General features: G+C 42.8%; 1 protein-coding gene and 1 long non-coding RNA gene across 2 annotated transcripts in view; both read right to left on the bottom strand.

Moving 5' to 3' along the window:
* LOC117521280 (obscurin-like) overlaps positions 1 to 26,706 on the bottom strand; it is a 140,769-nt gene that overhangs the window by 50,595 nt on the left and 63,468 nt on the right. Inside the window, exons 42-50 of the mRNA XM_034182604.1 lie at positions 26,336 to 26,425; positions 24,059 to 24,130; positions 23,320 to 23,388; positions 21,489 to 21,569; positions 20,727 to 20,798; positions 16,930 to 17,001; positions 4,033 to 4,869; positions 1,864 to 2,130; positions 1,425 to 1,691 (exon numbers count right to left, since the gene is read on the bottom strand). Of these exons, the coding sequence (XP_034038495.1) occupies positions 1,425 to 1,691; positions 1,864 to 2,130; positions 4,033 to 4,869; positions 16,930 to 17,001; positions 20,727 to 20,798; positions 21,489 to 21,569; positions 23,320 to 23,388; positions 24,059 to 24,130; positions 26,336 to 26,425 (1,827 nt within the window). The remainder of the gene's footprint in view (positions 1 to 1,424; positions 1,692 to 1,863; positions 2,131 to 4,032; positions 4,870 to 16,929; positions 17,002 to 20,726; positions 20,799 to 21,488; positions 21,570 to 23,319; positions 23,389 to 24,058; positions 24,131 to 26,335; positions 26,426 to 26,706) is intronic.
* On the bottom strand, positions 3,199 to 16,062 carry LOC117521449. Its single transcript, XR_004563943.1, has 3 exons — positions 15,734 to 16,062; positions 12,843 to 12,848; positions 3,199 to 3,210 (listed from the first exon to the last, which is right to left on the bottom strand). It is a non-coding gene; the product is annotated as an uncharacterized LOC117521449 (long non-coding RNA).

The raw sequence follows: 26,706 nt of genomic DNA, 5'->3' as shown, positions 1-26,706 counted from the left end.
CCGCTTTGCTACGCAGATGTCAACATTTGACCGTTTCAGATTTGATGTATTACTCCACGCCTTGACATCTTTGCTACACAGATGTCAATAATGGCGCTGTAGCGACGGCGCTGTAGCTACAGTAAGTTTCGTCAACCGAATTACTTATAGAAAAATCAACCGTGCAAAGGATGGAATTGGATTAGAATGGGAACAAACCCCTTGTGTCTGATGATTTGCGGACGTTAATGCTGGATTACTGTTGCAAATAGCGTTTTACTGGCTCTGCTAACGTGACATCGGTAAAAATCCTCTTGCAACCAATTTGCGACCGTAAAATCCAGCATTAATGTCCGAAATCACCACTATTAAAACTAGAAACAAAAGATGTAGCCCACATTATGATCTTTAAGTTTTGTGCCTATATTGGTAATGTGATGGATATTTCTATCAATATAATGGCTACACATCACATTCATGTGTAACCATGTGTTTGATACACCAATGCTGTCAAACAGTCTACCAGTCTAACAGTTGAGTTTGATTGAGGTTGCTAAAACAGAACTTGGAAACTGATGGCAGGGAATTTTTTTCTTAATGTGTTAAATGTTTTTGAAATGTATTTTTATTACTTCATTTTTAAATGCTATGTTAAATGTTCATGTTTTACTGTCAGTAAAAAAAAAATCTACATTTTAAAGTACTATACAAACAATTATACATTATTTTATTATTTCTGATACAAATTTGAACAAGGTGTAACTTGTATTTCTCACTTAATTAGGTCAAACAAACCTGTGAGATTTACAATTACAATACTGCATTAATATGTGTTGGAGTCATTAATATGTAAATGTTGAACACCATACATTTGAGTCTGGCCTGCTTGAGGTTTCTTCCTCAATATCATCAGAGGGAGTTTTTCCTTACCACTGTTGTCTGTGTATTTGCTCTAGAGGTTGGTAAGGTTAGACCTTACTTGTGTGAAGTGCTTTGAGGCAGCTTTGTTGTGATTTGGCGCTATATAAACTAAATAAATTGAAGCACTTACAGCTTCTGTCATACAAAACATATGGCATTTGTGTAATTATTGCCTCTCTCCTGTCTTCATGGATTTCATCATGGCATATAAAATTAGATTTTACAATTGTGCCAGTTATTAAACTGTAAATTTTGTAAACAGTCACCAAACTGCAGGTTGGTAAGTGAATCCCAACTCATATGTCATTGTTCGGCTTTTGTGCATCATATGTTACCTAATAACATGTTATTTTTTCACAAATGAAGGATATTACATAATAAGCAATTTAACATTTAAATTAGAGTTCTTTCAACTCTTTGTCGTCCATACTTGATGGACTTTTATTACATTACACTACAAGTTGTACGGTTAAAGTCCTTGATCAGTGGTGACATGTACAGAGAACAGGTTCTAGTGTACATACCCTTCACAACTAGTTGTGCAGTGCTTAGATGGGAGCCAATGTCACATGTGTAACTCCCAGAGTCCTCAACATCAACATCATGGATAACTAATGTGGCAAGGTGTCCTTTCTGATGAATGTCATACTTGGCACAAGGACAGAGACCAAGTTGTCCTTTTCTCCACTCCAAAGGAACATCGTCTTTAGAAAGCTCACAGTGCATGGTGACACTGTCCCCCTCATCAGCTGTTTGGTTTTCCAGCTCTTTTGTGAAAATAACTGGGAGAGCTGGTAAAGGAAAGGAAACCACCAATGATTTTTCTACTACAAGGTCAAGAAATGAGACAAAAACTATATTGTGAAATGAGATGAAGACATAGAAACAATGATGTATGAAATGAAAGACTTCATGGGAAGGACAACAAGATGAAAGGGTGAGAGGAGATGCTTTCTATCCTACCATTCACTATAAGAGAAGCTGAGCTCTTTGCATCCGCTGAACAGCAGGAGTAGCTTCCTGTATCTTCAGGTGTTAAATCAAAGATCTGTAGTTCACAACTAACTCCTGATTGTTTTATCTGGTACTTTGCTCCAGTATTGAGGACTTTGATTCCCTTCTTCCACTCGACAGGAACTCCGGCTTTAGAAAGCTCACAGTACAGAATAACACTTCCTCCCTCCTCTGCCTCCAGGCTCTCCAGGTTGTGAACAAACGTGACTGGAAGAACTGAAGATTGAAGAAATTAGACAAGGATCTGGTGTGTATTAATGTAACCCAAAAGCTTTCAAATTTGAATCAGGATGGAGGCTATGTTGTAGTATGCTATGAATATCCCTTTGCAACTTATTTTGACGAACCTTTGCCAATGTCAAAGCAAAGAAAAAAGTCATGGCAAAAACAGAAACAAATGTACAAACGTGCACAAACACAACACTGCCATACAGTCACTCATCAATAGAAGACAAAGTAAGTCCTATATAGGTCATGAGGCCCATTGATGCCAGTGCTTGTCGCCAGATTCCATATAAAGAAGTGGATGAGGGTCTACGACTCCCCTCAACGGGACACACATCAAACACAGATTCCATACCCAGCCAAGGCTGACACCTTTTACAACTGGGTGGATTGGAGAAAGCAGATAAAGTACCTTATACAAGGACAGGCAGGTAGTGTGACCAGGAATCAAACCCAATCTACACACTGGTAGCCCAAGTCCTTGATCCATCAAGCTACCTGTTCTACACTCATCAAATCGGCTCACTGAAAACAGAAAACTAGCTAAAATCCATCAAACACAGCCCTCAGTTGCACCACATGGTATTTTGTGCCCATCACCAGAATACGCAATTTGACATTCTCAAAAATAAGTGAGATACACATACTTAGACTGACAGTTATTGTGAAAGATCAAGTAGAACCAATACCTTCTTTTATATGAGAGCAGGAAGAAAATTTAAAGAATGAAGCAAAGGCTTCTTAGAGAACATTTTTGGCTCTCCACAAGTCAGGTTCCTTTGAAAAGATTCATGGTGTCACAAACAAATGCATAGTGTATTTTACACAAATCTGACAAGAACACAAGTGAATGCCTGACTGCAATCAGTATAATCCGGTCATCTATTTGTAACTTATTTGAAACTCTACCACAGTTTCCTTATATGAAGCAGAAAACCTTACTACTAAAACACACAGTGCAACAAACCAAAAGCAATTAGACATAAGCCAGCAGCCAAGAAATACAATATGAAATACACTGATATTTTGATGAAATAACCAACACTTTAATGTACCTTATGTGTTTGATTTCTTCTCCACAAAAAAAGTTACTAGAAATTTATACTCGTAAATATAATTCACAATAACCCCTAAACACATCTGCAATAATATATGTATAATAAAGATGAGATGGACACTGAGGCAAGTACAGTGTACACTTTACTGATCATAACCGGAACTTCCTTTACAGCCACCGCAATGTATTCTGGGTAGCGTAGTCTACCCCACTACATCTCCTCCTTTTAGCTAAGCACATCAACCATGTAAATGTCTCTGGAACTCTTTTCTTTACATATGAAACTTTCTTATGGTTTATTTTATCAAAACACATTTCTCTCTTAACCCCTGTATTAGACTGAAACATTCAGATTACATTTCTCTCTTAAACCATGTAACCCATATCAAAACCTGTAAATGTAAACCTCAAATGTAAACCATGAACCATGTTACAGCTGTAATACAAACTAAACAGACATCTCATTCACATTCCATACATTGTTTCCTTTCTTGTTTTTCTTTTTTTTTTTCACAGGTCAAGCCTCTCTGGAGCCTTGGAAACTCTGCCTGACTTGGTGGTGGTTACAGAGGGATTCTCCGTGGCTCTCAAGTAAAGTCTGTTTCTCCTTAGAACCCCCTTGTCAGTTTCCACCAAGTATGATCTTGGCATGTCTGCAGTCCTAAGCACAGTCCCTGGAGCTTTCTCTGTGGTGATCCACACCTTTTGTCCTGCGTTGAGCTCTTGAAGTGGTCTGGCCCGGTGGCGACGATTGTAGTGTGATGCTTGTTTACGTCATCTTTCCTCATCCTCCCTGCGGAAAGCCTCCAAGTCAGGCCATTTTGGCATGAGCTGACCTGAAGACTGTGGGAGGGATGTGCGCAGGTGTCTTCCCTTAAGTAGCTGTTCAGGTGAGTATCCATGCTCTAATGATGTGGCCCTGTATGCTAGGAGTGCTCTGGTTTGGTCAGTGTCCTTTTTCCACAGACTTTTGATTGTCTGCACGGAACGTCCAGCCTCGCCATTTGCTTGTGGGTAGCGAGGGCTGCTCGTGACATGTGCAAAGCAGGCCTCTTTTGCAAATGCTCTGAATGTCTCTGAAGAAAACTGTGGTCCGTTGTCGGATACCACAGTCTCCGGGTATCCATGACGTGCAAAAGCATCCTTCACAGCATGAACAGTGGCTTCAGATGATGTGGTCTTGAGCTCCGCAACCTCTATGTATCGTGAGAAGTAATCGATGATGAGAAGGTAGGTCTTGTTTGCCCACTCAAACATGTCCATTCCGACTTTTTGCCAGGGCCTATCAGGGACACATGACTGCATGAGGGGTTCTCTGTGCAGTGTTCTGTATCTCTGACACATTTCACACCAGTCTACAGTCTCTTTGATTTGTGTGGAGATACCTGGCCACCACACAGAAACTTGAGCTCTGGCCCGGCATTTGGATATTCCTTGGTGACCTTCATGGAGTTTGCTCATTATTTCACCATGGAGTGTCTGGGGAATGACTATTCTCTCCCCTCTCATCTGAAGCCCTCCTACAACGTGTAGCTCTGCCCTGACTTGCCAGTAGGGTGTGATGTTGGAACTCACCCTGTGTTTCTGTGGCCAAGTTGTTTGACAGTAGTGTGTCACTGTTTTGAATGTGTCATCTGTTTGTTGTACCTGCTTGATTTCTGCCAGCCGTGAGTCTGTAACCGGCAGCGAAGACACAACAGCATCCACGAACACCTGGACTTCCTTTACAGCCAAACACCGCAATGTATTCTTGGTAGCGTAGTCTACCCCTCTACAATATATACACTCTGAACCTAATCATAGAAAGATCAGTATTGCTAAATGGGATTTCATTAGAGTGTGTTCTTTCATTAAGGCCCAAAATGCTTCATCTTGCAGTGCCTATTCCACAGGAGACACAATCTATCAAACCAAGTTATTGTGCATTGAAATAAATAAATAAAAATAAATTAAAAGTGTAAAAATAAAAAAAGTTTCTTGTGAAATTCAAATTACTCAATTGGAAACAACCCTCAAAACAAGCCACAGTACAACTGAACCCTGACAGCTGATATGTCGCTGAAACATTTCATTTAGTTTTTAATGAGGCGTAAAACTAGAATAGCATAAAACACGCATTTTAAAAGCACGTCTTCTGGAAGTCCACAAAATGACTGAGATTGTGCAAAATCTTGGTCCAGAAGCAAAAGCATTGTTGAAATTTCCTCTTTTTTTGTGCATTTCATTAAAAAAAAATCCACTCTCACGCTACCGTACACGAGGAAAGTATTCACAGCGCTTGACTCTTTTGCACATTCCAAAATGGAGTAAATTCATGTTTTCCCCTCAAAATTCTACACACAACACCCCATTAATGATAACATGAAATACATCTTTTTTTTTTATTTTTTTGCAAACTTATTAAAAATAAAAAACTAAGGACTCACGTGTACGTAAGTATTCACACCCTTTGCTCAATACTTTGTTGATGAACCTTTGGCAGCAATTACAGCCTCACGTCTTCTTGAATATGATGCCACAAGCTTGGTGCCCCTATCTTTGGGCAATTTTGCCCATTCCTCTTTGCAGCACCTCTCAAGCTCCATCATGTTGGATGGGGAGCGTGAGCGCACAGCCATTTTCAGATCTCTCCACAGATGTTCAATCAGATTCAGGTCTGGGCTCTGGCTGGACCACTCAAGGACATTCACAGAGTTGTCCTGAAGCCACTCCTTTGATATTTTGGCTATGTGTTTAGGGTCACTGTCCTGCTGAAAGATGAACCGTCGTCCCAATCTGAGGTCAAGAGCGCTCTGGAGCAGGTTTTCATCCAGGATGTCTCTGTACATTGCTGCATTCATCTTTCCCTCACTCCTGACTAGTCTCCCAGTTCCTGCTGCTGAAAAACATCCCCACAGCATGAAGCTGCCACCACCATGCTTCACTGTAGGGATGGTGCCTGGTTTCCGCCAAACATGACGCCTGGCATTCACGCCAAAGACTTCAATCTTTGTCTCATCAGACTAGAGACTTTTGTTTCTCATGGTCTGAGAGTCCTTCAGGTGCCTTTTGGCAAACTCCAAGTGGGCTGCCATGTGCCTTTTACTAAGGAGTGGCTTCCGTCTGGCCACTCTACCATACAGACCCGATTAGTGGATTGCTGCAGACATGGTTGTCCTTCTGGAAGGTTTCTCCTCTTTCCAAAGGAATGCTGGTGCTCCGACAGAGTGACCATCGGGTTCTTGGTCACCTCTCTGACTAAGGCCTTTCTCCCCTGATCACTCAATTTAGATGGGCGGCTAGCTCTAGGAAGAGTCCTGGTAGATCTGGACTTCTTCAATTTATGGATGATGGAGGTCACTGTGCTCATTGAGCCCATTAAAAGCAGCAGAAATGTTTCTGTACCCTTCCTCAGATTTGTGCCTTGAGACAATCCTGTCTCAGACGTCTACAGACAATTCCTTTGACTTCATGCTTGGTTTGTGCTCTAACATGCACTGTCAACTGTGGGACCTTATATGTAGACAGGTGTGTGTCTTTCCAAATCATGATCAATCAACTAAATTTACCCCAGGTGGACTCCAATTAAGCTGCAGAAACATCTCAAGGATGATCAGTAGAAACAGGATGCACCTGAGCTCACTTTTGAGCTTCATGGCAAAGGGTATGAATAGTTGTGTACATGTGATTTCTTAGTTCATATATACATATATATATATATATATATACATATATATATATATATATATATATATATATATATATATATATATATATATTAGCAAAAATCTAAAAAAAAAAGCAAACTCGTTTCACATTGTCATTATGGGGTATTGTGTGTAGAATTTTGAGGAAAAAAAAATGAATTTCATCCATTTTGGAATAAAGCTGTAACAACAAAATGTGGAAAAAGTGAAGCACTGTGAATACTTTCCTGATGCACTGTAAACCTTATCCTAATCCTAAGTCAGCTGAGATAGAATTATTTACATGGTTGCTAGCCTTGTCCAGATAGCAGAAGCATCCTTCTAAAAATGGAGGCCAATTTCAGGAGTGCAAAAAAGCTAGTTTGTCCCAGTTCAGATACTTGACAGAATGAGTATATAGAATTGTAAACAATGTATTTAGGCTCAACGAATTCCTGGAGGAACAATACAAAAATAAAGGAAAAAACTCATGCAAAAATGTTTTGAGTAACTCTCATGTATAACAAAATGCAGAGATAAAATATTCATGCATGAAATTGTCGAATTGTTTTTCGGTACTTTTTATTTCACAGTACATAACTATCAATGATAAATGCACCTATACAAACAAATCTGAGTTTTCCTTTGAAAATTACCTTCAACTGGCTCAATTATTTCCTGCCTCTTGTACCTGTCTATAAACTACAGATGGAACATTAGTGTCCTTGGCTGAAACAGAAATATATGGAAACATGTTGCTTAAGATATAATGAAAATGAGCAGTTGCAAGATCTATTTAAGGGAGACAACCACGTGTTCTAAAAATGTGAAATGAGTAATATAGAATATAATGAATCACACTCCAGTCCACTACAAGATGCAAAGTGCTGTAACGTCAACAGACAACATACAAAAGTTCTCAAAAATGTCAAACTACAAAATAATGTTTCATATATTCTAAAACCATTCTACAAATACTGCAGTACAACAATGAGAAAAGAAGTTAGGTCAGATCGACGAGCAAGAGCTGCCGTATCCACCATCTTACAGAACTGCCCTGGGACCTGATTGGCAACTACACAGACTGACCAGAAGTCTATCCCCAACTCCCCAAAGTAGCCTTTTTTTCTGCCACAGCTAGACGATACATGATGACCCTTGGCTAGAATCTTCATAATGAAATCAACTGTGTGCTAGATCAAAGTGACGGTCTATCACAATGTAAACAGTACGGCTCATGTGAGTCACCTTTCTTACTCCATTCTTACTTTCAAAGATATGCATCCTGGAAGTTCACAGTCTATAAGATGACAAACATCAGTCTAGCTTGTGGCACAATGATGTAGCATGCTAGCGTTGTAGCATGCAACATGTGCAAAAACAACTGCAGCATAACTGAGACATCATGGCACACGCATAGTATAACATTCGCACAATCTTTAAAAAATAAATATAAAACACAGTGGACCTCATATAGAGCGATAAAAATCTGTGAGTCAACACCACTTAAAAGTCACATGCCACAAATGCCAATATGGCATTGACGTGGCGGTAATACTCTGGTGGGATGGACTGTTTGTTCACTAAAAATCTGAGGAGGAAAAAATCACTTTAAAATGTATTCAGTCCAATCCTGATATGCCTAGTTATATATTCCTGCACTTAGCTGTTGTTTGCTTGGTCTTACTGTGGAAAAAACTTTGTTTTCTGCAAAACCAACAAATAGGCCTTTTCAAACATGTCCAGTACCTGTGTATTGTTCAGTTAAGAGGAAACAGACAAACATAAAATTGCAAGAACAGATGGAGAACTGAGCTGGAAGTCAATGTTATGTTTCTTATACAACTGCGTATCACATTGGTGAAAAGTTAACACAGTCTTTATTAGTGGCCGGTGCACCTGTAGTACAAACAACACAGCAACAAGTCAGTTCAATAATAGAGTCCATGGGGAAACAGACTGGAAGAGTTGTCATGGACACAGACGGAAGTTCAGCACACAGGAAGACAGTCAAACAGGCAACAGTGCCCGTGAGGGTAGCAGCAAACATATGGCCCAGATACACAGGCAGATGGTTGTAACACAGATATCAAACAACTCAGGAATCAACAGGGTAGGCTTGAAAAACACAAGGAGGCAGCGTGGGTCGGCAACAGGAAGTCAAATACAGAGAATGAACATGAGAAAGCTGGCATGTAAGCAAAACAATGTGGCTGTGGATGGGTAAATAGTGCATAATTCAATCAACAAAGGAAGTGAGCGTGCACGTGAAGCCAGACGGCTATGGACAAGAAGTAAAGCCAATCAAAACACACAAAGAACAGACATATCTGAATAAAAGCACCATGAAGGAGAATTCAAAAGGAAACATGATAATAAGATAAACATTCAGAGAACAATATAACATATGAGAGATATCAAGAGGAAACAACAATCAAATTGATCAAAATGCAATCTGTGACCGTCAAGACTGCAACTGTAGCAATTACTTTACTTTTTAATGTTGTTAACCTCCAACAGCATAACAAAAGAGCTTCAGCCAAAAGCACAATTAACAGTTCCATAGAAAAACAAATACAGTAGGACAAGGACAACTGCACTTTGCCACACAAAGAATCCAAACTGATGTAGTAGGAAAGTAGACCGCAACCCAAAAGCATTGATTTTGTTGTGTGGGCCGCTGAAGAGGAGATACTGCTGGCCCACCACCAGAGGGCGTCCTGCCTGAATGGCGGGCTTCAGGCATGAGAGGGCGCTGCCGCCGCACAAGAACAGCCGGAGGTGACAGCTGTCACTCATCAACTGTGACAGCTGTCACCAATCACCAGGTCATCAACCACACTATACAAGCCGGACGACATCTCCACCTCGTCGCCGAGATATCATCTACCTACGAGGTAAAACTCTCAGCCATTATTGTGCCAAACGCACATAATCTGTTCTTGAAACTTTTGCAGACTTACCTGGTGATTACTCGTAGCTGGAGCTGGGGTTTGCGGATTGTGGAGGAGTTGACGCTCTTCACTCCTGACATCAAACTCGATAAGTAGTTATTCAGGCTCTGCATGAACTGTGTACTTGTTTCGGAAGTGGAGGTGTCTTTCCCACCTTAACAGAAACTGTTGTTCCAGCTGACTGTTTACTGGGTGTGTTTCCACACACTCATTATATCTGTTACTCTGTTTCCTGCCAGCAGTACCAGATCCGACAGTCGGAGACGGTGACCACCTGGGGACTCAGGACTTGGCGGCTCCAGTATCCTTTGGGTTCGGTGGCAGTGGAAATCGTGTGGGATCCGGTTCTTCTCGGGACAGACGTCTCCTACCCTCGAGCCTGCCCACACGTCACCTTGTACATTTTGATTGTAACCCAAATTGTGTTTGTCTGTATTCTCGTTGTGCACATTTCACAACAGTAAAGTGTTGTATTTTGGCTCATCTATTGTCTGTTCATTTACGCCCCCTGTTGTGGGTCCGTGTCGTTACACTTTCCCAGCAGGATATCTCGGCCAATCGTCATGGATTCCAAGGGGCAGCAACCATCGAGTGAACAACCAATGGAAGAGCAGGGTGCACAGGCATCAGCAGGAGGCATGGTCACTGCTCAGTTAGATTTTATGACTGAGCAGAACGTAATACTCAATCACAGGATGGAGGCTCTCACCGCGCAGGTGGAAGCGCGCGCACAGGGCGCAGCTGTGGCTCCTCCTGCTGTCCTGGTGCCGAATACAGACGTTCCTTTGGTCATTCAACGAACCCCCCCACCATCCCCTGAAGCATTTATAAGCCCCCCGGAACCATACGGGGGCTGTGTGGAGACGTGCGCGGACTTCTTAATGCACTGTTCGCTCGTCTTTGCACAGCGTCCAGTCATGTACATGTCAGAATCCAGCCGGGTGGCTTATGTGATCAATCTGCTTCAAGGTGAGGCACGCGCCTGGGCTACGGCGCTGTGGGAACAGAACTCACGGCTCCTATTGACGTATTCTGGGTTTGTGAGGGAGTTCAGAACAGGATTTGATCACCCAAACAGAGGCGAGACCGCTTCAACAGCGCTGCTGTCAATGAGACAGGGGCGTCGGAGTGCAGCTGAGTATGCGGTCGACTTCCGCATTGCGGCTGCGAGGTCCAGCTGGAATACCGCTGCACTCCGCGCCACCTTCGTAAACGGACTGTCGTCAGTCCTGAAGGAGCATCTGGTGGCTAAGGATGAGCCGCAGGATTTAGATGGGCTTATTGATCTAGTCATACGATTAGACAATCGGCTAGAGGAATGCCGTCGGGAGGGAGACGAAAGACGTGGCCGGGTACGCGCCATCCCTCTCCCTTCCGGGTCCGAAAAGGTTCCACCCTCCCCACGCTCCACTGCCTCAGCGCTCCGTGTGGCAACAGCTCCCCCTGCTGACGATGCTATGGACACGAACAGGGCTAAAGTCAGAGCTACTAACAGACAAAGGAGACTGGCCCGCGGGGAGTGCTTTATCTGCGGCTCAAGCGAGCATCAGCAGAGAGACTGCCCCAAACGGTTAAACACCAATGCCCGCTCTTAGAAACTGGGCTAAGGGTGGGCCAAGAAATTCACGTGGGACAAACCCGTCTTTCTGCACGGCTCCCAGTTATGATCCTGAGTGGGGATCTAACCCTTCAGGCCCCTGCACTGGTGGACATGGGGTCAGAAGGGAATCTGCTGGACAGCAGATGGGCAAGGGAGGTAGGGCTCCCTCTGGTGGCGCTTCCTTCCCCATTGAAGGTGCGGGCACTAGATGGCACCCTTCTTCCCTTAATTACACACAAGACACTACCAGTTACTTTGGTGGTGTCTGGGAATCATCGGGTGGAGATTGAGTTTTATGTGACTCCTTCTACCTCCCGCGTGATTTTGGGCTTCCCATGGATGATTAAACACAATCCCCGGATTGATTGGCCGTCTGGGGTTGTGACTCAGTGGAGCGAAACCGGAACTCCACCTCCTCGATGGGTGCAGGTCTCTTTTTTGTGGGCAAGAAAGACGGCGGCCTCCGTCCATGCATTGACTACAGGGGACTGAACGAGATTATGGTTTGCAACCGATACCCTCTACCCCTGTTAGATTCGGTGTTCACGCCCCTGCATGGAGCCCAAATATTCACAAAACTCGATCTTAGGAATGCGTACCACCTGGTTCGGATCCGGAAGGGAGACGAGTGGAAGACGGCATTCAACACCCCATTGGGTCACTTTGAGTACCTGGTCATGCCGTTCGGCCTCACCAATGCCCCCGCGACATTTCAGGCTTTGGTAAATGATGTCTTGCGGGACTTCCTGCACCGATTCGTCTTCGTATACCTAGACGATATTCTCATCTTTTCCCCGGATCCTGAGACCCATGTCCGGCATGTACGTCAGGTCCTGCAGCAGTTGTTGGACAACCGGCTGTTTGTGAAGGGCGAGAAGTGCGAGTTCCACCGCACTTCTTTGTCCTTCCTGGGGTTCATAATCTCCTCCAACTCCGTCGCCCCTGATCCGGCCAAGGTTGCGGCGGTGAGAGATTGGCCCCAACCGACAAGCCGTAGGAAGCTGCAACAGTTACTCGGCTTCGCAAATTTCTACAGGAGGTTCATTAAGGGCTATAGTCAGGTTAGCCCCCTGACAGCTCTGACCTCCTCCAAAGTACCATTTACCTGGTCGGATCGGTGCGAGGCCACGTTTAGGAAGTTGAAACACCGGTTTTCGACTGCACCAGTTCTGGTGCAGCCCGATCCTAGCCGCCAGTTTGTGGTAGAAGTGGATGCCTCGGACTCAGGGATAGGAGCCGTGCTGTCCCAGAGCGGGGAGTCCAATCAGATTCTCCATCCTTGTGCCTATTTTTCACGCAGGTTGACCCCAGCTGAATGGAACTATGACGTGGGCAATCAGGAACTCCTCGCAGTGAAAGAGGCTCTTGAGGAGTGGAGACATCTGTTAGAGGGAGCCGCGGTACCATTTACGGTTTTCACGGACCACCGGAACCTGGAGTATATCAGGACCGCCAAGCAGCTGAACCCCAGGCAAGCCCGCTGGTCATTGTTCTTCGGGCGTTTTGACTTCCGGATCACCTACCACCCCGGGACCAAGAACCAAAGATCGGATGCCCTGTCCCGGGTTCACAAAGTCGAAGTCAAAACAGAGCTGTCGGATCCGCCGGAATCCATCCTACCTGAGTCCACTATCGTGGCCACCCTCACCTGGGACGTGGAGAAGACCGTCCGGGAGGCCCTGGCACGGAACCCGGACCCAGGTAACGGACCGAAGAACCACCTCTACGTCCCACCAGAAGCCAGAGCTGCCGTCCTGGACTTCTGTCACGGTTCCAAGCTCTCCTGTCATCCAGGGGTGCGAAGGACCGTGGCAGTGGTCCAGCAGCGCTTCTGGGGGGCGTCCATGGAAGCCGACGTCCAGGACTATGTCCAGGCCTGTACCACCTGCGCCAGGGGTAAAGCTGACCATCAACGGGCACAGGGACTCCTCCAGCCGTTACCTGTGCCCCATCGCCCCTGGTCCCACATCGGCCTGGACTTCGTCACGGGCCTCCCGCCGTCCCGAGGCATGACTACCATCCTCACGATAGTGGACCGGTTCTCCAAGGCGGCCCACTTCGTGACCCTCCCGAAGCTTCCTACAGCCCAGGAGACAGCGGACCTCCTGGTCCACCACGTCGTGCGTCTGCATGGGATACTTACTGACATCGTCTCGGGTCCCCAGTTCTCCTCTCAAGTCTGGAGGAGTTTCTGCCGAGAACTGGGGGCCACTGTGAGCCTCTCGTCCGGGTATCACCCGCAGACCAACGGACAGGCAGAACGGGTCAACCAAGGACTGGTGCAAACCCTACGCTGTGTGACGTCTGCGCACCCGACGGCCTGGAGTGAACATCTGGCCTGGATTGAGTACGCGCATAATAGCCAGGTGTCCTCTGCCACCTGGCTATGTCTCCCCGTTTGAGGTGTGTCTGGGGTACCAGCCCCCACTGTTTCCCGTGGTGGAGGGAGAGGTCGGTGTGCCCTTGGTCCAGGCCCATCTGCGGAGATGCCGTCGGGTGTGGCGCACCGCCCGTTCTGCCCTGTTGAAAGTCCAGATGAGGGCTAAAACCCATTCAGATCGCCGGCGTTCCCCGGCCCCCGGGCAGGAGGTATGGCTTTCCACGAAAGACGTTCCTCTACAAGTGGACTCACCAAAACATAAGGACAGATACATTGGACCATTTAAGATCCTCAAAGTCATCAGTCCTGCCGCAGTGAAGCTCCAGCTCCCAGCTTCACTGCAGATCCACCCGGTTTTTCATGTCTCCAGAGTTAAACCATATCACACCTCACCCCTCTGTGCTCCCGGGCCGGTGCCGCCTCCTGCTCGGATCATCGACGGAGAGCCGGCTTGGACTGTGTGTCGGCTCCTGGACGTCTGCCAGAAGGGCCGGGGTTTCCAGTACTTGGTGGACTGGGAGGGATATGGACCTGAAGAGCGCTCCTGGGTGAAGAGGAGCTTCATCCTGGACCCGGCCCTCCTGGCCGACTTCTACGCACGTCATCTGGACAAGCCTGTTGAGGGGGGGGTCCCGTTGCGTGGGCCGCTGAAGAGGAGGTACTGCTGGCCCACCACCAGAGGGCGTCCTGCCTGAATGGCAGGCTTCAGGCACGTGGGATCCGGTTCTTCTCGGGACAGACGTCTCCTACCCTCGAGCCTGCCCACACGTCACCTTGTACATTTTGATTGTAACCCCGATGTCAGGGTGCTGCCATACAAGGCGCTCACTACACACCGGGAGCAAATAGGGGATTAAAGGCCTTGCCCAAGGGCCCTTAGTGATTTTCCAGTCAGGCAGGGATTTGAACCCATGATCTTCTGGACTCAAGCCCAACACCTTAACCACTAGACCATCACCTCCCCTTATTTCTTTACATTTTTTCTTTTCTTCACATTTCTTTAAACCTTTTATTTTTGTCAGCTACAAGGGAATATTCTTCCTTGGAGCATTCGTTTTTCTTCAGGTCTGGCTTTCCCATGTCCCCTCCACAGTGATAAAAATCATGGCCACACTTACAGCCTTGACAGATGTTGCAGTATGTGACAAATGCCATGCAAACAATGCTCCTGGTGTTTGTCATTACCTTCAACTGCCACTTTGTGCATTGGTATCTCTGCCTCAACTTTTGGAAACTGCTGTTTAGTAGTTGGTCCAGTTGTTGTGGGGACTCAAGTTTTAATAACCCCTGTCATCAGTGTTGAAATAGAGTGAACATCATTTGCTTATCTCACTTTTGCGTTTGAGTTTGTAAATAATACAAGCAAATACAAATACAAGCAAACGTAAATATTTTGGGAAAGACCTTTTACTGGTTCATCTATATCTTGCTTTTTGAACTTCTGATCAGCAATTGCAGATAAACACAATGGTGAACAGCAGCATTGAGAGATTTATTTGGGGAGTCAACTATAAATGTTGTTCAACTTTGTAACTATTGAGAATGTGCAGAACAAACAGGCTTGTTTTCCATGCCCCAATTTGTTGGGCTATAGGTATGGTCGGACATCCGTGTCCCTGATGTGCGCGCACATAGCAACGCGCATAGTAACCAGCGAGCCGCTGAAAACAAACTGCTGTCACGCTCATTTCCTACTCGACATCCATCGCACTCGCATCGTTCTGCCACTTTTTTCTACATAATATACACCAGATTTCACAGAGAATGCCACGATCGTGGGTTGCAGCTGGCTGTACCAACCACAATAAGTTAAAAGATCAAAAAGTGCTTTTTTTTTTTAGTCCAGACAAAAGGGATAAATGGCTGGCTACTATCAGCCGAGCAAACAAGGATGGTTATGGGAATAACGCTGCCGGATCGCTAGTTGGCATCATTAACTACGACGGTATCTGATCATGTTCGAACCTCCGACTTTCGTTCTTGATTAATGAAAACATTCTTGGCAAATGCTTTCGCGTTCGTCCGTCTTGCGCTGGTCCAAGAATTTCACCTCTAGCAGCACAATACGAATGTCCCCGGCCATCCCTCTTAATCACGGCCCCAGTTCAGAGAAAGAAAACCCACAAAATAGAACTGGAGTCCCATTCCATTATTCCTAGCTGGGGTATTCAGGTGACCAGGCCTGCTTTGAACCCTGTAATTTTTTCAAAGTAAATGCTTTGGACCCCGCGGGACACTCAGCTAAGAGCATTGAGGGAGCGCCGAGAGACAGGGGCCGGGACAGACAGCAGCTCCCCTCGTGGCGGGCCATCAGCTCAGTCCCGAGATCCAACTACGAGCTTTTTAACTGCAGCAACTTTAACTTTAACTGCAGCAACTTTTGCACACCTATCAAGGCTCTCCACATACTCGTATGCCACTTGGCATGACCAAATTGGCAGGCTTTAATAAACAAATAAATAAACAGCGGTAAAGACGACTAGATCAACAATGGTTGTAAGTGCGCGTGCAGTTTGTTTTCAGTGGTGATCTGAAATGGCGTCCGTAACTAAGCGGAAGTGACATAGGCCCGACCGTACCTATACATTTGTTTAAAGCCAGTATTGACATTAGTAAGTGAAGAAAAACACAAAACACTCCTATAGTAATTTTAAACTGAAGCAACTTAAAACATAACATAAAAAATGCTTTGATTCATATATAATATACCAAAATAATCAAGATATCAATTTTTTTCACCAAAATTATCTGGCCTTATTAAAAAACTAACAATAATTGCATCAAGAAAACATCTATTTATCATGCATTGAACTGATGAGTCCACAGGATGTAGGTTCACTTCAAAGGTTTGAAGAAAATGCAAACTCTGTCTTGTTAGCCAGTATGATGTTGGACAGAGGTCAAAAAAATGGAAGTCAAGAAAACAGTTTGTCCATTGTCCACCTCTAACAGCAGAACAAACAAGCTACACCCAAAAGCATAAACCAGATACATCACAAAACAGCAAACATCAATGCAGCAAGGACAACTCTGCAGTATCTGGCAACATAAGGCACAACTGAGATGCAACAGGAAATCTTATTGTAACAATGAGGAAGCAGGAAGTCAACAAACAACAAAACATGCGTGCGTACCTTCTTCTGGTTCCTTTGTCCACTGCCTTTCTGTACCTTGCTTGGAAGCTATTTCTGCAGTGGTCTTCTCAGCTGAGATAAAACATAAAGTTAACCTCACAAGACTACTGTTAAAGGATAAATTCATTTTTTGCAACCTTAGTCTATAATTTGGCTTCTGAGTAGTTCATCCATCCATCCATCCATCCATCCATCCATTTCCTATATCCGCTTACTGCATTAAGGGTCACGGGGGGCTGGAGCATATTCCACTCAAGTTTGACAATTGCTTAGTTTGGGTGACTTTTTTTTATATCAGTTTCTAAACATATGGAGTGTCAAAGGGCAGCTGTACCAAGAGTTAAAAATTCACTGTATACTCCAAATGCCAATGAAACAATGCTATCATGCTACTTTGTAATTGGCAGCACTTTCATGGTACAACAATGCAACTTTCAGCCAAGCATCTGCTGCCAGGTGCAGCATCCCCTAGAGGATAATGATACTCTTTATTGACCTATTTGCTTAGTCACAATGGTGTCGCCATTTCATGTACCAAGTCTGGTCTTGATACATCAAAGTGTAGCAGCTGAGCAGGCCAGTCTCGTGTTTTTTTGGGGTTTTTTTTTTTTGTGATACCATACAAAATGTAGTAGATTTTCGTGACACTGTTACCCGTCGCTGACCAATTTGGCAGTCTAACTCCAATCCTAACCATAACCCTAACGACTCCCCAGTCTCACTTCTTTTGTCGTGATGGTATCATGAACTAATAGACTAAATCAGGTTTCGTGTTGCCATCACAAACTGCCATGAGATTGTGTTGAGCTGAGATATGACCCCAATTTCTATTTGATGTTTTTGCCACCTAGTTAATTTGCCTGTGATGGATGAATGGAATATCTTTGGAATATCTGAATGGAATAACTTTGATGACTGGAAAACTTTGTGGCCTGTGAAAATATTTAAAGAATGACAACATTGTTCCCAGGAAGTTGTCCAAATTTTACAGTTTTTGACAAACACCGAGAGAATGCCTTACTATGTATATCTCCTGTACCAGGAATATCGGTTGGCATGGGATTAAGAACATGGGCGATCGATTGTTTACAACACTGTGTCAAAATATCAGTCATATTGTTAACTTTCACTTCAACTTATTTATAATAGCTGCAGTACAAGACACTGACAGTAGGCTGTGCAATAACATTAAGATCATTTTCATACCATTTCAAAATAAATATAGTGTCAACTATTTCAAAACTGGTTTATAGTTTCAGAATTGTCATTGCAACAAAAGCTTTGGCAAATGCTTCAGTATCTGAGAAATGCCACAGTGTATATAAAGTGGTGTCTCATTGCCTTCCACTTTGAGTTTTGTCTATGTTTTACAAACTGCTGTTTAAGCGTCTGTGCAGTAGTTGTCAATGTCACAGATATGAAGATAAAAATACAACATAAATATGTTTCTTCAAGAATGTAGTTAATTACAAAAAAGGCTGATGATGATGATGTACAAGACCCAAGAAACTATACCTTTCTATGCAAAAAATGAAAAGAAGAAAAAACCTAAAGTATACTAATGGGGGGGGAGCACTACCACAAGCCACAACTAAAGATTCCAATGTTGCAAGTAGTTGGGAAGAAGTTGCCCTTTAGTATGATGTAGGACCTATTAGTCCACACTAGTCCGCTTTTCAGTGATCGAACTTCGTATCCCTCATGCAACTAGAAGTAACTTGCGTAAAATAAAGAAACAAAGAACAAAGAAACAAACAAAAACTACTAGACCAGAAGCAATTTATGCGCATTGCTCAGCATTCTGCTACCTATTAGTCCACACTAGTCCGCTTTTCAGTGATCGAACTTCGTATCCCTCATGCAACTAGAAGCAACTTGCGTAAAATAAAGAAACAAAGAACAAAGAAACAAACAAAAACTACTAGACCAGAAGCAATTTATGCGCACTGCTCAGCATTCTGCTCTTGTTGGAGCGACATCTCTGCTATTTTGGCATTGCGGGATAGCTTACCCACAGATTGAGCTCGCCGAACTATTTTCGCCTGACCCAGTTTCCGGTTGTTTGCAAAATGGCACTGAATGTTGCTGACATGAGAAGATGCTGCTGGATGAGTGTGAGTATTGACTTACGATCATTTAGGCATAAAAACACACGAGATACACATGATCTTGTGCCAAATATACTCCTGATGTTTTTGTTACCCATGAAAACGCCCTGTCATCGCAGGTCTGCGACTACTTTTTGTGCAGGAATTCATCAAGCATGTCGGCCACGGGCATGTATTAACACAACATATACAAAAACTATATAGTTGTTCGGCCAAAATGAGAGCATCCACTTTTAGCTTGCCATAAGCTAAGCTAGTGGCGCGCGTGAGAGTATGCAATTTATGTTATGCTACACACAATAAAATGTGAAAGTTGTCATTTTTCTAGCTTTACTTTGTAGACAACGCCATGTTATTGCAGGTCTGGGAACTACTTTTTGTGCAGGAATTCATCAAGCACATCGGCCACGGGCATGTATTAACACAACATATACAAAAACTATATAGTTGTTCGGCCAAAACGAGAGCATCCACTTTTAGCTTGCCATAAGCTAAGCTAGTGGCGCGCGTGACAGTATGCAATTTACGTTATGCTACACACAATAAAATGTGAAAGTTGTCATTTTTCTAGCTTTACTTTGTAGACAACGCCATGTTATCGCAGGTCTGGGAACTACTTTTTGTGCAGGAATTCATCAAGCACGTCGGCCGTGGTCACGTACTAACACAACATATACAAAAACTATATAGTTGTTCAGCCAAAGCGAGAGTGCCCACTTTTAGCTTGCCATAAGCTAAGCTAGTGACGCACGTGAGAGTATGAAATTTATGTTATGGTACACACAATAAAATGTGGAAGTTGTCATTTTTCTAGCTTTACTTTGTAGACAACGCCATGCCATCGTAGGTTTGGGAACTACTTTTTGGGCAGGAATTCATCAAGCACAACGCCTGCGGGCGCGTAGTAACACAGAATATACAAAAACTGCATAGGTGTTCGGCCAAAATGAGAGCATCCACTTTTAGGTTGCTATAAGCTAAGCTAGTGGCGTGCGTGAGAGTATGCAATTTATGTTACGCGACACACTCATGTGGAAGCTGTCATTTTTCAATCTTTACTTTGTAGACAGCGCCATGATTAAAATTTGTCTTCATTGTATGGTGATGCAAGCAGGGAAGCTGCCACATTTGTCTTTTCTGTCACCAGTTTTATTTTCTAGGATTTGCCAAGAGTCACATGATCTGTATAATCACATTACTGAAAATAGTATTGCACTACCCCAAATAACTGCAAGATAAATGACCCCATGTATGATTGTCCAACTACGATTGAACATGTCCAGTCTGGACAATGGAGTACAACATGATAGACAAATCGCAGAGATTTTCTCCAAAGATATACTTTATCATGTTGTGTGTAGTCAAGTTTCCAACAGTTTTCATTAATGATGAAATGAGACAACATGTCAACACAAACGGCATTAGCAACACGGGCAAAGCTCACAAAGATGGAAGCCAAGAACGTACTTTTTGCATTTAAAAAAAAAAAAATTCATACAGTTGCCCATTTTTAACAGCAAAACAAGCTCCAGCCAAGATCACAAACCGATGCATGCCGCAGACTAAACATCAGCACATCACCCACACTTGTATCTGGCAACACAAATGACTGAGTGGGTTGAAGCAGGAAAACCTACGTATGTAACAATGAGGAAGCACGGGGTTATTGTAAAATAAAACTTGGCATACCTTCTATTGACTCTTTGGTCCACTGACTGCCTACATCTTGTTTGGAAGCTATTCTTGAAGCTGTCTTCTCAACTGGGATAAAGCAAAGTGTCAAACTGTAAAACAGATCTATTTTCAGCTTTAACAGGAATAATTCTTTTTACCACACTGAAACAACATATTTGCCACAAAAAGGACAAAGACTGACAAAGCACAACAAATAATAAGACGGAAAGTTCAGCACCCAAGACTGAGCCATTACAAACACATCCACAGAGTTTGATTCAAGGCTTAAAACTCAGCTTGAAAGCATCAGACTCATTGCTACGTTTGGGTTCATTTGTAATTATTGCGGTTCACAATTCTGACAGCAGATTGCAAACTAACAAGATAGAAATTTTTGAGACTTTCAAAACAATATTACCTCAATTAATGAGGGTACGTTTTTACACTCGCTTGTCTCACAGCCTGTTTGTCAGCAGGATGTCTCAAGAGGACGTCAACAAAATTCAACAAAATTTGGTGGACCTTCGGGCAAGGAGGAACCCATTAGATTTTAATGTAGATGTGGGTCAAGGGGCAAATCCTGCCTTTGAATGATCTCCCCTGATTACAGGATCCAAGCAATCTTCATTGAGATACAGTATGTGCTCTCCTAATCAAATGTTTAACAACTGGTTCAAACTTTCAAAGCTGCCACCTCAATTAAAAAAACATCCTCATCCTCATCAGATATTATCTCCCAACAGTTATGTATACACAATCCCGCTGGAGTCTCATTACCTTCAAATCCCACTTTGACCTCCATCTCACATCTTACAGACTGCTCTTTAGGAGTCTGTTCAGCGGTTGTCAGTGTCACAGCTTCAAACACAAACAGATTTCATTTAATACCGAGCTTGAACTAAGCAAACAATTCAGCAGTCTAGTAACTTTGTGCCTGTTAATATCGCTCATTTCAACAAAACAACTAACAGTCCACAGAGGCCCACAGATATTAGAAATATATAAATAAATACATACAGTATTATACCAAAGCATGAATCTGGAGAAATTAAAATATACAAATCAGTCACAATGAGGAGCTAACAAGTAGCTACCTTTCATCAGTGAAGCAAAAGCATGGATGCTGAACAGTCTCCTATATCTTTGTGATGTTTTCCATTTTTTACAGTCAAGTCCATATGTATTTGGACAGTGACAGATCCTCCCTCACTCATCTCCTTCTTGCATGATCACTCAATTTTTGAGAACGGCCTACACTAGACATACTTACCATATAACGCCTCAGTGTTTCTATTTACAAATGAAGTCCAGCGGTCATGTACTTGAACTTGTCTAAGTAAAAACATAAAATAATTATTTAGTCCTTATATTCAGAATTCTGTTAGTTTGTCCAGTTATTTATGGCTTCTGAAAATGGAGGGACTGTGTATATATATATATATATATATATATATATATATATATATATATATATATATATATATATATATATATATATATATATATATATATATATATATATATATATATATATGGTTGCATCTCCTAAATGCTTAATGCAATATTTTCATTAACTCCCTTGAATTAAAGCTGAAAATCTAAACTACAAGCATATATTGTTTCATTTCACCTCCACTGTGGTGGTGTCCAGAAGCAAAATCATCGGGGTTTATTCATTCGTCTGTCTGTCTGTCTGTTAGCAGGATTACGTGAAAACTACTGCACAGATTTTGACGAAATTTTCACCACACATACATATTAGGCCATGGCAGAATCCATTACATTTTGGAGGTGATCTGGAGCCGGATCCGGATTCTGGATCAAGATTCACTTTATATAGGATTTGAAGGATTACATCAAAGTTACTTCACAGAGTCTCACCACAGTTTTACCACAGGTACATATTAGGGCTTGGAAAACTCCAACTGGATTCTGGATTGAGATTTCTGTTTATATCGGCTTTGAAGGATTACTTCAAAACTACTTCATGGATTCTCACCAAATTTGCATCACAGATAGATCTTAGGCCATGGAAAACTCCACTGAATTTTGGAGGTGATCCGTATCCGGATTCTGTATCAAGATTTCACTTTATGTAGGCTTTGAAGGATTACTTCAAAACTACTTCATGGATTCTCACCACAGATAGATCTTAGGCCATGGAAAACTCCACTGAATTTTGGAGGTGATCCGGATCCGGATTCTGTATCAAGATTTCACTTTATGTAGGCTTTGAAGGATTACTTCAAAACTACTTCACGGATTCTCACCACAGATAGATATTAGGGCATGGAAGACTCCAATGAATTTTGGAGGTGATCCGGATCCGGATTCTGTATCAAGATTTTACTTTATGTAGGCTTTGAAGGATTACTTCAAAATTACTTCACGGATTCTCACCAAATTCTCACCACAGACAGATATTAGGGCACAGAAGACTCCAATGAATTTTGGAGATGATCAGGATTCGGATTGGTGGACGTCAGAAATCTCTGTTTGCTCTTGTTAAAATTGTGTCACTGTTCAAATACTCACAGACCTGACCAGAAACATGCATGAATAACAATAACACACAAACCAGCAAAGCTGTGGATCTTTTGAGAATTACCTTCAACTCGTTCAAATACTTCCTGCCTCTTGTCTTTAGTGATTGTGGCTGGTGTGTCAGGCTTCCGGACTAAAATGCAAATACATGGACATGAAGTCCAATCATGACAAACAGTGGCACTGCCAAAACTATTTCAGAGGGGCTGGTAAGTGATATCATTATGAGATTTACTGTTAGGAAGCTGCTTAAATACTCGTATTGTTTAAGTTGTCAACTGTCAAAGGCTTTCAAGCTAGTAATGCACATGTAAACTTAACAAACAGATATTCTAAAATCTTGTCATTATGCTACCAGTTACAAGTGTGTTTCCATTTATTTTTAATAATCAACTATTTCTTCTATCAAAAAAAAACACCTCTCAAATGACTAAATAAAAAATTGTAATGCATTAATTAAGGCAAAAGAGCCACAACACACAAGTCTACCCTAAAAGTGTGTGAGACAACGCAACACAAAGGCCACTAAAGACAATGCTCATAAAAGTGGAAGTCAACATAAGCATGTTTCCATTTTCTATACATTTATTCCATTAACCCAACCTCCAAAAACAGAAGGGAAACGCTACTATCAAAATCATAATTTAAGTCACCACAAAAAAAAAAAAACAAACAAGAAGAAAAAGTAAAATCTATACATTAAGGACTATTGCATGTAGCAAAACAAAAGAACGCATGGGATGTAGCAGGAAAACCAACAAAAAGTAAGCAGGTAGCAATAAGCAATGAAAATCCTTGCATACCTTCCGTTGGCTCTTTGGTCCACTGCCTTTCTGTGTCTTGTTTGGAGACTATTCCTGGAACAGTCTTCTCAGCTGTGATAAAACAGAGTGTGATACTCACAAACCTGCAGATAACAGCACTTTGACCTGAACAACAGCCAACTAGAGTCAATGAAGCCAGCTCAGGTCTGCTTAGCAAGCATGCTCCGGTGCTGCGTATCACTGCCTCCGCCACACTGCCTTGGGTCCTGGATGGCAACTGCACAGGTAGTAATGCCCAACCATTCCAACTAGTCCAGTGCATCCACTCTACTCAAATCATTCCTTTATCCAGTATAACAACATGGACCAAAGGTCTTGCAAATGGTAAGATTTTCTTGAGCTGTTCGCTACATGGACTGCATTTATACAGCAATTTTTCCATCTGATGCAGACGCTCAAATCAGTTTATAATCATTCCTCACATTCACCCATTCATACACACCAACTTGCACTCATGAAGTGCTCATAGTTAAAGGTATGAAATGTAACACACAATAATTTGTACCGCTAATCCTCAAAGTTATCAGTCAGGAGGCGGTGATCAAGCAGCCCCCCCCCCCCCCCCCCCACCTAAAAAGGATGGTAGACCATGTAACACAAAATAAGGGGCGGTGGGGAGGGGATTCTGTCCCAACCAGAGGGTCACCCCTTTGAGTCTGGTCTGCCTGAGGTTTCTTCCTCAAATCATGAGGAGTTTTTCTTTACCACTGTTGCCTGTGTGCTTGCTCTGGAGGTTGTAAGGTTAGACCTTACTTGTGTGAAGTGCCTTGAGGCAACTTTGTTGTGATTTGGCGCTATATAAATGAAAATAAATTGAAATTGAAATTCTGCTTTTGCTGTTGTTTGTTATTCTAACCCTAACCACAACACCCAAGATTAAACCCTGGTTCTGGAGACTTACTGCAAAATACATGTTGCACTTGTGCATGGATAGTTATAGGATGCCAGGGTGCTGCTATGGAAGGGACTCAAGTGCACACTGGAAGATTCTCTGTTCAAAAGGGAATTTGAACCAAGGGCTTTCAGGTTACAAGCCAACTGAGCATCACCTCTCCACTGTTTCCTCTCTGGCTTGCTTTAAATTATAAAATTATCACCACACCACAAACACCTTTTTACTTTGCTTCCACATCAGCTTTCTTTTGGCAGGTTTGCTGCCTTTGCTATTGTAAGAAGTGTTCTACATGAAGCACTCATAACAACAGCACGGGTCACTACAACTTACAGCATCCAAGAAACAGGTAATAAGCCCCTTTAGAGAGACAACCACATGATTTTAGCATGAAGTAGCTGCAGCTCTGAGATACTGATGAACGCCTCATATAGAGGATTTTTCTCTGTTCCCATTACTATATCACCCAGCCTGGGTAGATTATATGTGTTAGAAAAGAAAGAACTCAATGGAGCTACAAGTAAAACTAAACTGTCACACAAATAATGAGCAACTGAAGATATTTGCCAAATTAATGATGGAGACAGCCAAGTCAAAGCAAGTCAGGCCTCGTGCCCATACAGCATATTTTTTTCTGGGTGTTAGCATCTTTATTTCAACTGTTCTAAATAAGAATGGAGCGCATACACCTAGCATCTTTGTTCAAAGTGCACAGAGGTTTTTAGCGCTACCTCAGAGCGCTTTAAGTTGAAAATCCTCTCAACTTTTCAGAGCAGTGCCATGACATCACTGCAATGCTTTTTCAGGCACATCAATAAGCTTGTCCTCATTAGCTGCTAATTGTCATAGAAACCTGCCACAAGGAACCCTTTTTCTCCCTTGGTGAAACCACTGGGAAGAAACTGTTTGAGGGTGCTCACTCACTGCTTTTCCACCAGGAAAAAAAAACTGATATGGACACAGAGCCTTAGGTAAACAAAAACAAAAACAGCCAAATAGTTTTGCATGAGCATGAGCTCCCTACGCTTAATCCATTAGGCCATGTGACTTCAACCTTCAAACAATAGATTTGCTTGTTCAGTTACTTATAAAATTATGTTGCAATATCATATGGTGCAGCATGGTGGGATGCTGAATTGTTAAATGCATCACTCACAACCGAGTAGCTCACTGTTGTTACATTTCTTTGTACTTAGAACACACTTCAAAATGGCAGCCTCCAATGGTAAGCAGCTAAAAGCCTTAAATTTGTAGCTATATCCACTCATCAGGTGACAAAAAGTAGAAAAAGCCAAGTTGAATGGCATCTTCCTCAGAGTCAAGCAGAAGCCAAGCAAACAGTCATCCTTCTGGTGTCTGATTACCTTCAAATCCCACTTTGAGTGTTGGGATCTCAGTCTCATGTATCGGGGACTGCTGTCTAGGAATCTGTTCAGTAGCTGGCAGTATCACAGCTATGAAAATGAACACGTGTAACAGCAGGTAACCATATGTCTATGTGTGTTATATTAAAGTACAAATGAAGAATTACGTTAACATTATTTACATCTCACCGATTTGCTAACTGACCCAGTCAATAAAAAGAACACATATGGCAACAAAAGCTCTCAGAATTCCATTGCACTAACAACTGTACAATGAAAACAAAATAACACAGAAGTCCACAGATATTTTCACAGCAATGCTTTAGAGTTGCCTATTTCTTTGGTTGCTAGTTTGGAAATTGATGTACTGC

This window comes from Thalassophryne amazonica, chromosome 12 (genome assembly GCF_902500255.1).
Source record: "Thalassophryne amazonica chromosome 12, fThaAma1.1, whole genome shotgun sequence".
Classification (NCBI taxonomy): domain Eukaryota; kingdom Metazoa; phylum Chordata; class Actinopteri; order Batrachoidiformes; family Batrachoididae; genus Thalassophryne; species Thalassophryne amazonica.
The sequence above is the reverse complement of the archived record's forward strand: the minus strand, read 5'-3'. Positions and strand labels throughout refer to the sequence as shown.